At 41.4% G+C, this 14,577-nt stretch overlaps 3 protein-coding genes and 1 long non-coding RNA gene across 9 annotated transcripts; 2 read left to right on the top strand and 2 right to left on the bottom strand.

The window, feature by feature from the left end:
• LOC121884512 lies at positions 1 to 2,563 on the top strand. The gene is made up of 3 exons (XM_042393370.1): positions 1 to 73; positions 340 to 490; positions 626 to 2,563. Exons 2-3 carry the CDS (start codon positions 402 to 404, stop codon positions 1,494 to 1,496), a joined length of 960 nt encoding a protein of 319 aa, XP_042249304.1. The 5' UTR covers positions 1 to 73; positions 340 to 401; the 3' UTR covers positions 1,497 to 2,563.
• A 1,350-nt stretch (positions 2,564 to 3,913) lies between these two features.
• Positions 3,914 to 8,726, bottom strand: LOC121884506. 4 transcript variants are annotated; one of them, XM_042393357.1, is made up of 2 exons: positions 8,622 to 8,726; positions 3,914 to 5,819 (listed from the first exon to the last, which is right to left on the bottom strand). In XM_042393357.1, exon 2 carries the CDS (start codon positions 5,753 to 5,755, stop codon positions 4,853 to 4,855), a length of 903 nt encoding a protein of 300 aa, XP_042249291.1. In that variant the 5' UTR covers positions 5,756 to 5,819; positions 8,622 to 8,726; the 3' UTR covers positions 3,914 to 4,852. The 4 variants fall into 4 exon arrangements, with proteins under 4 accessions (XP_042249291.1, XP_042249294.1, XP_042249293.1 ...); XM_042393360.1 differs by lacking the exon at positions 8,622 to 8,726 and adding an exon at positions 8,407 to 8,558; XM_042393359.1 differs by lacking the exon at positions 8,622 to 8,726 and adding an exon at positions 8,264 to 8,392.
• Positions 8,727 to 8,893: 167 nt separating this feature from the next.
• On the top strand, positions 8,894 to 14,191 carry LOC121884574. Its single transcript, XR_006092375.1, has 3 exons — positions 8,894 to 9,450; positions 12,989 to 13,169; positions 13,326 to 14,191. It is a non-coding gene; the product is annotated as an uncharacterized LOC121884574 (long non-coding RNA).
• LOC121884508 lies at positions 9,444 to 12,144 on the bottom strand. Of its 3 annotated transcripts, XM_042393364.1 has the most exons (3): positions 11,116 to 12,144; positions 10,058 to 10,826; positions 9,444 to 9,969 (listed from the first exon to the last, which is right to left on the bottom strand). In XM_042393364.1, exons 1-3 carry the CDS (start codon positions 11,139 to 11,141, stop codon positions 9,895 to 9,897), a joined length of 870 nt encoding a protein of 289 aa, XP_042249298.1. In that variant the 5' UTR covers positions 11,142 to 12,144; the 3' UTR covers positions 9,444 to 9,894. The 3 variants fall into 3 exon arrangements, with proteins under 3 accessions (XP_042249298.1, XP_042249296.1, XP_042249297.1); XM_042393362.1 differs by having other exon boundaries at positions 9,444 to 10,826; positions 11,116 to 12,142; XM_042393363.1 differs by lacking the exon at positions 11,116 to 12,144 and adding an exon at positions 10,916 to 11,043 and having other exon boundaries at positions 9,444 to 10,826.
• Positions 14,192 to 14,577: the final 386 nt, after the last annotated feature.

Here is a 14,577-nt window from a genome sequence, read left to right as displayed (position 1 = left end):
TAAAAGGCGAAGCTGAATGTTGAGAGACAGACGAGAATATTTTATCAACAAAACCTGTGAAACTCTGAAGCAGGTAAGATGACAGTTTCAGGATCTTATTAAATACGACTTTTCTTTCTTTTGTACTTTGTTTCTTCAACAATATTGACAGTAATTCAGTTTATTACAAACAATATTTTAGTGAGCTTGAAATTTCATTCTGAACTTCGGAAACAGCAGATTAACAAAAAATGACCACAGAGTGGAATCATCCTTTCTGTGTCAACAATTTAATATTTCAGATTTATTTCCTTATCTGTCTTTTTATTAATGATAAGTTTTGTTGAACTTTATTTTCAGGTTGGAGGAGGAGCAGCTGGACCTTTGTTTTGGTTCCTGACCTGATTATTAACTTCATAAATATGAACGACTGTAAATCAGACTCTGATCAGAGTCAGAGAGAGCAGGCTGATGCTTTGGAAGAGATGGAAAAACATCTCAATGCAATTCTGTGAGTCTCTGAAAATAAAAAAATATCATAAACATCTGCAACATGTTAAGTAGCAATTTTACTGGAGAGTAACATCAGACCTCATTGTTTTAAGTTGTTGAAATGATGTTCCTAACATGCCTCTTTTTTTCTTAGATTAGCCACAATTACAGACTATATGATGATGATGACAATGGAAAAGAAAACATTAATAAAGCGTGTGATAGAAAACTGCCAGAATGAAACCACTCTGCGATGGCTGAGAGAAAACTCAGAGTCATTGGACTTTTTACGACTGGTGGACATGTTTAATTTCCTGAAGGAACACATCGATGAGGAAGAAAAGAAGGATCACAGTAATAACATTAATATCACCTTTGTTGCACATGGATCCATCAGAGACTCCATGATCCCGGCCAGCTGTCTGCTGCCTCTGCCCTCCATCACAGACGTGATCCTGTATTCTCCCTGGAACTGTTATCTTAGTGTTAAGGCAGTCTACGGTGTCGCTACAGGACGCATGAAGCCTCAGCACAGAGAGTTTTACTGTGGTGACACAGCTTGCTCTGTTGCCGGGGAACTCCATCGACCCACCAACCTGCCCGACCACTGGAACTCAATGAAGAAAGCTGGAGACCAAAAGATTCCCAACATCACACTCAGCCCTCTCGAACCATCAAGGGACAACGTGTGGAAAGAGTTTCAGTCTCTGTCAAAACAACATGGTCCACCAGGAAGAAACCACATCGTCATCCCGTTCATCCTCCCAGGAAAGAGTGTTTTTTTAGATAGTGTCCCGTTCTCTGTTGTCACTTTGGCTCTGTCTCTGGTTCTCCTCTCCTCCAGGTTTAAAGCCACCGTCCATCTCACAGCCTGTCTGAGTGACAGATCTGCAGAGAGGAAGTTTGACCAGGACTATCTGAAGCAGCAGTACGCCTACACCATCAACAACACTTCAATGACATGTTCACCAGACATGTTCAGTGTGACACTGTTTGAGAGATTTGAACGTTTTTTCTTTGGTTAAACATCTTCTCTGTCATGTGGTAGAAAAGAAGCTTTGATGTGGAAATTCATCCACAGATTCATGAACTGTGGGAACAAAGTGTGACGGTGGATTCAACTTTATGCCTTCAACCCTGCTGGATGTAAATTATAAGGAGGCTGTGATCCTTCTGCATCGGTGTTTTAATGTTGACTGGAAACATTTCAGAGGTGTTCTTCAGTTCTTCAGTGGACACATTTCTTATTAAGTTTAGAGCTATTTTAAAGTCTTTTGTCTTGTTTTACAACAGATTAAATCCAGCAGTTTAGCAGCTGGTTCAGATGCTAACAGATGCTTTGTGCCTCTAACTTTCTCTGTGATCATTTTAAATGTCAGTACAGTTGATCTCACAGCTCGGCAGCTGTCATTAACCTGCATTTATATTTGTTTTATCAGACGATGTCATGATCATAACGTAATGATTTTATCTGCAGCAGCAGCTGGTTAACAGAAAGTATTTATGATCACATTTCACATTTCTGACGTTTGACAATAGAGACCAAAAATATGTAAATAAGAACAATTTTATAATGAATTCAGCTACGTTAAAACAGACTGAACACTCTCATTACAAACATAAAAAAACATTTGCTGCATATGTGTGAAGACAAAGTCAGTGACATTTGAAATGAATCACTAAAATTTATAGTAAGTCATCTGCCAATAAAAACAGGCATTTATATACATGTATATACACACCCAGAGCCTCATTTATCAACAGTCTGATTCATCACTTTCTTCTTGTGACTGGGAATGTGCGAACAGTAAGGCCCTCTCATGGTCTACAGGTGTAATAACAGGTGTTAACAGGTACAGGTATAACTGATACAACAAATCAAAGTTGAGCCTTCCTGTTTTAATTATTTTTAAGTATATTCTGTTTACTTATTACATGGCAAAATGGCTACAATGATGATTTTTTTAAACACAGAAAATAGAGTCTCAATATGTTTTTTAAAATTGTATATTTATCGAGCTTCACACTCACCTTTTTACAGGTGGATCTGAGAAGTTGACATTTGGAGTAAAGAAGGAGAAAAAGAAGTGAAATCCTGCTACTATAGTTTGTTTACGTAGCCTCTGGAGCCGGAGGAAGCTTCCTGAAGCTGACCAATCAGAACAGAGTGGGCTCATCAGGAGGCGGGGCCTTAAAGAGACAGGAGCCTGTTTCAGACAGAGGCTGAACTGAGGGGCTGCATAAAGGACCAGTAGAAGATAAATAAGAAGTTTTTAACTGGAAATCATGCAAAGATATTCCAGTAGAGCCCCAGAATGTTTGTTGTACTTGGTTTATGTACTTGATAACGACACTGTTTGTATTTTAATTTGGTTTTGTTTCATAAAGTAATAAAGTTGTTTACATAATGGCGTGACAAAGCTAGCCAGCTGTTCTTTCTGCTAACCGTAGCATCGTCTTCAGGTTAGTTCCACCAGAGTAAAATATTGTTTTACTGTAGAAATATGTAGGTTATGTTAAGTCTGTGCTTACTGGTACGTGTACTGTGTTGAAAGAATATATCGTGAGCACAGTAAGTTAAGAGCTTTTCTTGTTGTTCCTCAAAAGTTCTGACTTACAGTACTGCGCAAAAGTTTTAGGCACCAAAATTAAAGTGAGGATCCTTTCAAAATAATGCTATGTATAGTTCTTATTTATCACTTAGCTTCAAACAAAGTTCAGTAAAGAGAAAATAACAAAATCAAATCAGTATTTGGTGTGATCACACTTTGCCTTTAAAAATGGTACCAGTTCTCCTCAGTATGCTTGTGCACAGTATTTCAAGGTCCTTGGCAGGTCGGCTGTTCCAAACATCTTGGAGAACAAGTTTCTGTTCTTCTGTTGATTCAGGTGACTCAGTCGGTTCTATCTTCATGTAATCCCAGACAGACTCGATGATGTTGAGATCAGGGGGCATACCATCTGTTGCAGGACTCCTTGCTGTTCTTGTCGCTGCAAATAGTTCTTTCTGACTTTGGCTGTATGTTTGTGGTTGATGTCACGCTGCAGAATAAATTCAGAAGTGATCAGACGCCTCTCTGACGGCATTTCATGATGGATAAGAATTTAAACATCTAAAGCGCCTCAAACTTTTGCTCATTATTTTGTCCTTAACACAGGATGAAACTCCACGTGTTCTCTCTTTGTTCTGCCTGGAACGGTTTAGTTCAGTCTAGTCAGGAGTGGAGACTACAGTCATAAACCTTTTAAAGGTGATATTGTGCATTCTTTAATTTAAACTGTGATCAGAGATACTTTATTCAAATGTAAAGTCTGCAATGACTCAACTGTTCATATTTACCTGAAGCCCTTGTCTGCAGCACTCTGATGAGCCACAATAACACCATGAAATACCATAAATGACAGAATATGAACAAGAAAAAATGTGAAACTTACACAGAAGCATTTGAAATGATATTTATTATACTGCATTATTGTTGCAATTCCATTCTGACAAAGTGGAACAAACTCTCTTAAAATATTGTCACACATTTAATAAAATAGAGCTCAGATATGTTTATGGTCTCAACGTCTGGACCAGACAAAGAGCAGAAGTCAGAGTGAAACAGATTAAATAGCTGTCGAACACGAAGGCTACAAAACATTGACGTCATAGTCAGAAGTAATTAAATACAACAGCATTGTAATTGTTAGTTATGTTTCTTTCCTGAGGAGCCTCCTTTGATGCAGCGAGCTGAACATCGTCTTCGTCTGAACTTTAGCCTCGACCTTTCTAAACACTTCTGTTCACTCTCAGAGACTAGAGACATCTCTCAGGCTGAAGCTCCTCAGTTAAAGATTACATGCTGAAGATTCACAATAACTTAACATGGTTACATAGAGATTCAAACTTGATTATATGTGTTACAAATACAATTAATCTCACTGTAAATATTGATAATGTAGTCGAGAGTGACTTTACAGTCATTGATTAGCTTTTACTTCACTGCATCAGTTTACTTCTTCTATTAAGTATCTGCCATGAAAGGTAGTGTTTTTATTTAAAGACACAAACATCAGAAACATCATGTGACCAAAAGTATGTGGACAGCCCTGTTCAACAAGTCTTAAATCAAAACAACCAAGAGACAAGTCAGAGTCTAAAGACCTGCAAGACGGACACAAGACTGAAAAAAGCCTTGAGATCAGGACCAGGTCCAGTCCAAGTAAAAAAACATGAAAGAAGTCTGAGTCAAAACGAACATGAGGTCGATAACGATAACTGTCGTGATGACAACGTGTACAAAGTCATGGTTCAGCTGTTACATATGTCTGCTATGTTTGAGTGTCCTCATATTTTTGGCCATGTAGCGTCTCTTCAGATGAATCAGTTTCTCTCTCATTAGAAGTTAAAGGAGCCTCTCTGACTAACCAGACTCTGCAGATTCTCTCTCACGGAACTGAAGTGCTGCTGAATCTCATGCTTCTGTCCACCATACCTGTGATCATAATATGCCTCTAAAAATTTGTCAGGGTTGCTGAAAAAATCAAGGGTGTGCCCTTTTGAATTTTCATCCACTAGAACGGTATTTCTAAAAGGAGTGACTGTCTCCACCGTAAATGACATCTTGCACTTCTTTCTGATCATCTCCTTGTGCTCTTTGAACAGCTGGATCAGGTCGTTCTGGTAATCAGAGATGAGAGTCTCCACGGTGTTGCAGGTAACCGTCCCTCCCAGTCTCACCAGGTGAATCAGCATCTGGATGTGGAAGGCCGCCCCGTTCACCCAGGCCTTCAGAGCCTCGTTCGTCATGTGGCCGTCCCTCAACATGGAGTTCTTCAGCTTGGTGAGCGCCGCGCTAAGCTTGCCCTCAATCTGCTTCAGGTCGCTGCTCAGCTCATGTCTATTGGTGAAGTTCATCCTGCATCTCTTCAGACACTCATCGATCTGATCCCAGACCTCGGAGGCTTTCTCCTCAGCAAACACGCAGCGCAGAGCGTCCTTCATGCTCTCCTCCGCCGGACTGAACGACACAATGTCAATGAAGATGGCGATGGCGAGCGCTCCAAGGCCCGCCAGCTCAGGAGCTGACGTGAAGGCGCCCAGCTTCTCCGCCAGGTTCTTGATCCAGTCTGGAGCGCAGTCAGACGCCTCCATCCTCCTCTCATAGTGTCGTCTCAGCATGTCTGAAGAATCCAGACTGCAGAAATCCACGATTCTCTGATTGACTTTCACATCTGGACCGTCGCCGAGTTCACGCACAGACTTGTCGATTCGTTCCTCCTCACTCAGCCCGTTACCCATCGTGTGGTTGTCAGGGTTAGGTAATGATGATGATGATGATGATGAAGTAGTGATCTGTGGAACACTGAAACACACAAAATGAACACAGTTAATCGTAGCGCTCTAGAGCTGAAACGATTAGATGATTGGCAGAAGATTAATTGGCAACAATTTAATCATGTCTCCACCATAGCAACAGTCACTGAGGATCATGGGTAGGCTAATGTAGCCGCTTCGGCTATCATACTGAAAGGAAGGATGTGTGATGATATCGTTCAAAGGAAGAGCTGACGAAGTTCTTATTTTGAAGACGTTTATTAGACGATGGCCATCGGGTCCATTCCATGTACAAAGATGGTCTGGGCAACGTACCCCTGTCGGTGCATAGCTTATATGGGGTTACACATCTGTATCTTATCACCTGAATAACATAGGTTTTCCATGGGCACTAGGTCAGTTGGGAGCCCTCCAATCAAGTGGTTGACAGCTACCTCACCACATATTATGTATCATTACATACCACATCTGGAACTGTTCCAAACTTGACCATAAACCCATTATTTGTATTTAAAGGTCCCCCCAAGAAGGGCTATATCATATTACCTAAAATGCAGATTATGGAATATTTAGGTCATCTGTCCAACATCCAAAATCAGTAAAATACATAGGGTCAGATAAAAGTCATACTAACACATACAAAACTGACAAAAATACTTGATGTCTAAACCAAAATTGCACGGTCTTTTGAATTTGGTTTTCTGGATTTTCGTTGGGAAACAAAAAAGGAATAGATCACGTGATTTAGTTTTTCGTTTTTGGTTTAAAATGAAAAAAGGAAAAAAACATATGACTTCTGTTTTTGGTTTAAAATGAAAAAAACAAATTGGCTTGATGTCCGCAGACCTGTGCAATATTCAGTCCAAAAAGGAATAAAGATAAAACAAATCGGCAAAAACCAACAAATAACAGATTTACCGTTCTTGGGTTTTTGAATTACAAAGAAATTACGAATTATCCGATGATACCTGGACCTTCTCCTGTGTGCGCTCGTTCTTTCCTCTCGAGCAGTTTAACTGAGCGGGGCACGCACCTTTGTCCTGCTTAGCAAGTCAGAGCCCAGAAGCCCCGCCCCACTGTGATGTAACAGTGTTTATATCAAACAGACCCCGCTGCTCTCAGACACGGAGCTGAGAGGCTCGTTGTTCGAGTGTCTATTCAAAGTTTATTCATATTAAACGTGTCATGTGTCCAAATTTCACCAAAAGAGCGTCTCCACGGTAAATCACCTGTTGAGAGTTTGATGGTTGTTTATTTGTGCTTTAGAACATAACTGCAGTGAAACAATCAGAAAATAACTTATTTCTGTCATTCATGGCCTTTCTCTCTCAGAGAAAGCTTTCCACCGCTGTCTCTCTGTCGCTCATCCTCTCGCTCTCTTTTTCTGGTCTTCTTAAAAATGAGTCAACCGAGCCTAACTTTTAATGTTATCAAATGAAGACAGATGTCTTCCTCTCCTATCTCTCATGGCAGGGTTGTACAGCTCTGACTATAACATGAAGTCACAGAGCCCAAAGGACCCTAATCCCTGATCGCTTGTTTATTCTCAATTTATAATACTGAATGTGTTGTGTGTCCTAATTGCACCAGATTGCACTCCCTTGTGTCCCCAACAATACACCTACCAAATGTGAAGTAGATCAGATGAACAGTTCTCGAGATATGCGAAGGACAAACATACAGACAGACAGAGATTCCTTGCTTTATATAGAGACTAGTGCAGTGCCCATTCAAAACGGGTCGATTTCTCAATACCTAGAGAGAGTTGTGCCCGTCCCCTAAACGCCTCTCATGATGACTATCAGCAGACACTACAATTTACCGATGCTCCCTAAACGCCTCACGCAGAATATCTGAAAACTATAATTTTGAGTTGAGCTGCAGTTGATCGGATGAATTGTAGTGCCCGTTCAAAACGTGGCTGAGACATCCTGCACTATGCCTTAAACATACATAGAAAGTTCCCACATGTGAGGAACAGGAATAAAGCTTAACTCTCTAAACTTTTTCAATTAATTTTCTATGGTAGTTCTCGTCACTAGGGGTGAATTGCAATGGCAGAGTGGCGCTGTCTGTATTTCTGCTCGTTGACTCCACGGGCAGAAGAAGCAAATCAACATTATCAATATTATTTATGAAGTATTTTATATTCTCAAGAATCGCTCATCGAAATAACTTAACACATCGACACTGCACTTCCTTGTTTTCCCAGCAACTCACCTGTCAGCTATGAAGTAGATCAGATGAACGGTTCTCAAGATACGTGAAGGACAAACACACATCCATATATACAGACAGACTGACAGAGATTCCTTGTTTTATATAGAGATCATCTGCCCTTACTGCACTGATAGATAGATAGATAGATAGATAGATAGATAGATAGATAGATGGAGGAATGGATAGCATAGCCGCGGGAACATGATTTCAGTTTGGGGTGCTCGAAAATCTGTTTTTGAGTGTATTAAATACCTGCAGCGTAGTTTTGCTGTTTTCTACAGAAACAAATCCAATTATTTCATTTTCGCGTATCAGCGCCCACGTTCACCAAATAAAAAAACGCAAATTTGTAAAGCATCAAGCGTGTTATTAATACTTAGTACGGCGGACATTACAATTATAAACTGACTGTCTGCAGAGTCGCGAGACGTCTGTTCTCCGTCCTGCTGCAGTAAACAACCGGAACACCAGCTGTCAGCGGGCAGCTGCTCTCATGTCTCCAGGTGTCGGTCAGCGTCTATTTTGTAAAATGTCCGGTGTATCCGGTAACACCGGTGTTGTCACGAGTTTATTAGGCGGTGGGAAAATTTCCTCACCGCGGCATCCTTACCTTCCTCTCAGAGAGATTTCTGCAGACGAGCTCACATCACATGTAGACTCTGCTGAACACTTCCTGTCTGATTTCTGTTTATGGCTTCAAAAGTGAAAGTTAAATCAGAGCCTCATACACAGACTGCTGTCGCCTCCTGCTGGTCAGCTGTGTCCTCCTCTTCCTCCTCCTCCACGACCAACATATTACACACTGACAGACCAGACCGTGGAGGATAGAAATATATATTAGAGACACTTTACAGATGACAATGTGCATCATTTATTTTAAACTGTGATCAGTCAGCATTTATTTATTTAAATGTAATGTCTGCAATGACTCAGCAGTTTATATTAACCTAAATCTAAATCTGCAGTGCTCTGATTGGACAGCATGAAACAACATACTGTAGTTTTTGTTAGACTTTGATGATAAAATACAAAACTGAAATTGCATTGAATTGAAATTTAATAGATAGATAGTTTATCAGCCACATGTTTTGGGTACAGTATTTTATATTCTGCAGCACAAACACATTAATGGACAACAGCAGACAATCAACATATCATTACAACACAGTACAGGGATACAGTCAACATATCATCCCAGAAACATAGTACACACAACCATATACAGCAGGTGCACGGTAATGCGTGTAAGTAGTGTGTGAGGAGGGGCTAGAGGGAGGAGGTCAGAGTCAAAAAGCTGTGCAGCCTTTAGTCCTAGCGGACAGTGAGCTGTAGCGCCTCCCTGAGGGACGGAGCTGGAGGAGGTGATGAGCAGGATGTGAGGAGTCGGACATGATCTTTGTTTGTTTACAGTTGGCTGAGTATGTAAAGATTCAGCTGAGGTGAGTGGGTTGCCTATGATTTGGGATGTCTGGTTGACAATCCATCGTAATCCACTGAAATGATTATTTATTAAATATACTGCATTACTGTAACTATTCATAACGTAGTCGAGAGTGACTTTATAGTAAATCCTTCAGTCATTGATCATATTTACTTCACTGCATCAGTTTACACCAAACAATAGAAACAGTATGTGACCAAAAGTATGTGGACAGCCCTGTTCAACAAGTCAAAACAACTAGAAGACAGACAAGTTTAATTCAAATCACCCACATGAGGTCGAGAAAAGTCCAGATAATGATAACTGTCCTGATGACAATGTGTACAAAGTCATGGTACAGCTGTCACAAATGTCTGCTATGTTTGAGTGTCCTCATACTTTTGTCTCTCTCATTAGAAGTTAAAGGAGTCTCTCTGACTAACCAGACTCTGCAGATTCTCTCTCATGTAATTGAAGTGGTTCTCAGTCTCACGCTTTTGTTGGCCATACCTGTGATCGTAATACAGCTTCTGAAATTCTGCACGGCGGAAGTTGTGAAAATTAAGAGTGTGCCGTTTTGCATCTTCATCCACTAGAACGAATACTGACTGAAACATTTCACCCACCTTAAACAACACTGTGCACTTCTTTTCAGTCATCTTCTCATGCTCTTTGAACAGCTGGTCCAGCTCAGTCTGGTAAACAGAGATGAGAGTCTTCACGGTGTTGCAGGTAACTGTCCCTCCCAGTCTCACCAGGTGAATCAACATCTGGATGTGGAAGGCCGCCCCGTTCACCCAGGCCTTCAGAGCTTCGTTCGTCATGTGGCCGTCCCTCAACATGGAGTTCTTCAGCTTGGTGAGCGCGGCGCTCAACTGGCACTCGATCCGCTGCAGGTCGCTGCTCAGCTTTTGGTCATCGTTAATGTGCATCATGCATCTCTTCAGACACTCATCGATCTGATCCCAGACCTCGGAGGCTTTCTCCTCAGCAAACACGCAGCGCAGAGCGTCCTTCATGCTCTCCTCCGGTGGACTGAACGACACGATGTCGATGAAGATGGCAACGGCGAGCGCTCCGAGACCCGCCAGCTCAGGAGCTGACATGAAGGCGCCCAGCTTCTCCGCCAGGTTCTTGATCCAGTCTGGAGCGCAGTCAGACACCCCCATCCTCCTCTCATAGTGTTGTCTCAGCATGTCTGAAGAATCCAGACTGCAGAACTTCACAATGTTCTGATTGACTTTCACATCTGGACCGTCACTGATTTCACCCACAAACCTGTCGAGTTCTCGCTGCTCCCTCTCCTTCCTCTCCTCACTCAGCCCGTTACCCATCGTGTGGTTGTCAGGGTCTGATGATGATGATGATGATGAAGATGTAGTGATCTGTGGAACACTGAAACACAAAATAAACACAGTTAATCGTAGCGCACTTGATTGACAGAAGATTAATTGGCAACATTTTAATTAAGGAACAAGACGAACTGGCACAGAAGGAAGGGAACACTGAGACTATATAAGACAACAAGACACAGGTGCAACACATCAGGGCAGGGCAGGTAATCACACAGGAGGGAGACACACGAGGGCAGGAAGTGAAGGACCTGGAACGAGACAAGAGGTGAGTATCAAAATAAAACAGGAAGTACAAGACAAGGAACACTGGGTAAAACAAAAAAAATAACTCAGCTGTCCAGCTGGGGCATGACATTCTGCTTGTTGCACCTCCACCAGTGCCTGAGTACCAGCTGCAGGGTCTTCACCACTTAACCCCAGAACATCTCAGGATGGTGGGGTAGCCATCAGGGACGTCTCCTTGCTGCTCTCTGCAGCTGGATTTAGATGGTCAGGTGCTTCCACTACAGCTCTTGTCTTTTCTTCGCAGCCAGAGCCAGAAACTTCCCTTCTCTGCTTCTTTGGAGAGATCTTGTCGGACTTTTTTGACCTTCTCTGACGTGAAGCGAACATTTCTCAGGAAGCGCTTAGTTGAGAGGTTTCCAAAGCTGTGGCAGCTGTCTTCTACTGGATAGGTTGTTGCTCTCCAGGCTTCCTCTTGGCATTCCACCAATAGTTTGGCATACCGCAGCTTTTTCCTTTCATATGCTTCCTGCATGCCCTTTTCCCATGGAACTGTCAGCTCGACTATCAAGACATCACAGGACGATGTCAGGTCTCAGTGTGATGGTGGTGATGTCCATGGGGAACCTTAGCTGCTTGTTGAGGTCTGCTCTCATTGACCAGTCATTTCTTGGGGCCAAGGCTGCTGTCCTGTCCTGTGTGGGTTCTGCACTGATTGTCCAGCTGGTACAAACTGGACAAGCTGCTTCCTGGTGACATCGGGGCTTCTTGTTTGTCAAGACTCTCATACTGTCTATGAGTTCTGTCAGCTTCCTTAGCATCTGGTCATGCTGCCACCTGTAATGACCCTGGGCCAAAGCGGTCTTGCAGCCACAAAGGATGTGGTGGAGATTTAACGGGGCTGTTTCACACAGGCCACAGTTCTCTTCCAACCATAAACTAATTTCCTGATGAGTTCATGGTCTCAATCACTAGTTTTAAGTCTTCCTCAACACAGCATTATGTTCATTTTGTAAATTATGGTCCCATTTAGAGTAAAATGGATGATAAAGCAGCATATTCTTTAGGGTGTGGCTACATTGTGATTGACAAGTAGCTACCATGGCGACAGCATTGATTATGTAACATAACCATGGCATAACCCCAGATTCACAGAGAACAGGTGTAGCTGTCGCTATTTCAGTGTGTTTTCAGTTCATTATAAGTTGATTGTAACATTTTGGTTGCCAAAAAAAGTCTTGTTCAGTGTTCGGTTGCACTAAAAGACCCTCTAAGGAGTCGGCTGTTCAATTTTCCCGATAAGCACATTTTGTTTTAATGGTTTTAGGCCTGTTTTTTGCTAGCAAAAATTAGCATCAGCATTAGCATTGTAAATGCACTGTGCTAACCAAGCTAGCAGCTAGCGCTATGGTCAGCTCCACCTATTTGTCCATATATGGTCACTTCTGGCTCCAAAAATCAAACATGGCAAGGATCAAATCAAACATGGCGATGGTCAAATTGCTTCACTCGAGGCCTCAAAACGGCAGTTCACAAACCAATGGGTGACGTCACGGTGACAACGTCCATATTTTTTACAGTCTATGTTTTAGAACTGCATCTGCTCAGGTATACATTAATTTAAAGTAAGTATTGAATTTCTTTATTTCAGGAATGAGATGTGAATGAGTTTGATTAGTCTGATGGCAGATGGTTCATGTTGACCAGCAGGTAGTGGTCTGCCTGCAACAGCAGTGGAGTTTCTATGTAGAATAATTTAATAGTCTGATATTGGAGATTACAGAATGAACGCTGCTTTGATGATTACAAGCTACCAGGTCATATTAATAGGCTGTATTCTATCATACAGAACATCATTAAAACGATGTCAGTGATTGAGTAGCTAAGCTTGAGTAGATTGATCTGCTAACATTTTATTAACTCGAGATCAGATCTAACAGGACGTAAGTATTTCTGTGACTTCCTGTATATTCTTTGCAGGCTGCTGGAAACTGACTGCGGCCACCTGATCCCGTACGCTGTCCAGGTGAGGCGCAGTTCATCTCAAACGAGCCATTTATGACGTCATGAGAACGCATTATCTCTCACTGCCAGGAGGGGGAGACAAAAGTTCTGCACTGCAGGTTTAATGCAATCCTGCAAGTCACTGTTTGATTCAGCTGTAAGTGCAGCAAACTTCAATACTGAATAGAAAATAATCACAAAATGCAACACTACAACGTGCTGTTATCATAAAAATAAACAGGCTACAGTAGATGCCTACGTGTCAGACTAAGAAAACAGTCTGCTGATGACAGACTTATGTCTTTTTTTAAAGCTTTCCTCTGGAGGAGTCATCCGCAGTGTGTCGCCCCTCTTTTACATACATCTCTGTAAAGCTCCGAGCAGAGAAGGAGGCGACCCCCGGTCCATTTACTGACTCATCACAGAGCCTGACCGCCGTTTCATCTCTACTGTCACACGAGCGCTGACAGTGAAAGTCCATTTCTGATTTTAATTATTGTTTGCAGTAATGATTGTTCTCATGTTGCAGCCTTCACTCAGATTTTTTTAAATAGCCTTTTTTTATTTTAGATATTTTATATGGTCTGCGGGTGAAGCAGCATAATCACTACGAGGAGGATACGTTCTCGTCTCCACCAGGGATTAAAATGCAAATCGCACCCTGGAGGTATTAATCATTAAATCTTAATAAATCCACACACTGGAGGTGTGTTAATAAGGAGGTATTGATAATCTGATTATTAATAATCTGATTATTGATACCTTTAGTGAGTAAACATTAAGTCAGAAAGATTTTAAAAGATTTACCTCAGAGAGATTTCTCCAGATGATCTCACATTACAAGCTGAAGACTTCCTGTCTGGTCTCTCTCTCATCAAAAGTGAAAGTTAAACCAGAGTCACATAAACAGACTGCTGGTCAGCTGTGTCCTCCTCCTCCTCCTCCTCCTCCTCCTCCTCCTCCTCCTCCTCCACTTTATCTTCATTATCTTTGTGTTTATTGGCAGAAACCATAAAAGCTGCAAAGCTTCACACTGATGTGTAGAATCATGACATCACAGTTTGACTCCACTGATTTGATGGAATGGATTAGTTTATTTTATTTGTTTGTTTGCACATTTTTAAAAAATAAAGTTTTATAAAGTATTTTATGGTTTGATTTTTACACAAAGTGTCGCAACCTGGTTCATAAGGCCATGACAAAGACCTTGTTGCTATCTTGGACAGGTCTCCCCCGAAAAAGAGATTCTAATCTCAAGGGACCTCCTAGTTAAGTAAAGGTTAAATAAAAAAAGAAGAAAAGATTCAGTGTTTAAGAATCACCTTCCTTGTTATATACAGTAATATTATTTTCATTTTAGCATTATGTCTATGTTTAGTACCGTCCACGTCAGCTGCCAATATACAGTGAACAGGTAACATCACTAAGTTATATCCAATTATATTGTTATTTGTTCTTACCACACAGAAAACAGTTTGAGCTGAATGTAATATGTACATAATTATATGTTTATGTTTGTTCTGGCTGTGTGTCCAAATTAAAGTTAAATACAATATAAAGAACTT

Source organism: Thunnus maccoyii, chromosome 18 (assembly GCF_910596095.1).
Source record: "Thunnus maccoyii chromosome 18, fThuMac1.1, whole genome shotgun sequence".
Lineage (NCBI taxonomy): Eukaryota > Metazoa > Chordata > Actinopteri > Scombriformes > Scombridae > Thunnus > Thunnus maccoyii.
The sequence above is the reverse complement of the archived record's forward strand: the minus strand, read 5'-3'. Positions and strand labels throughout refer to the sequence as shown.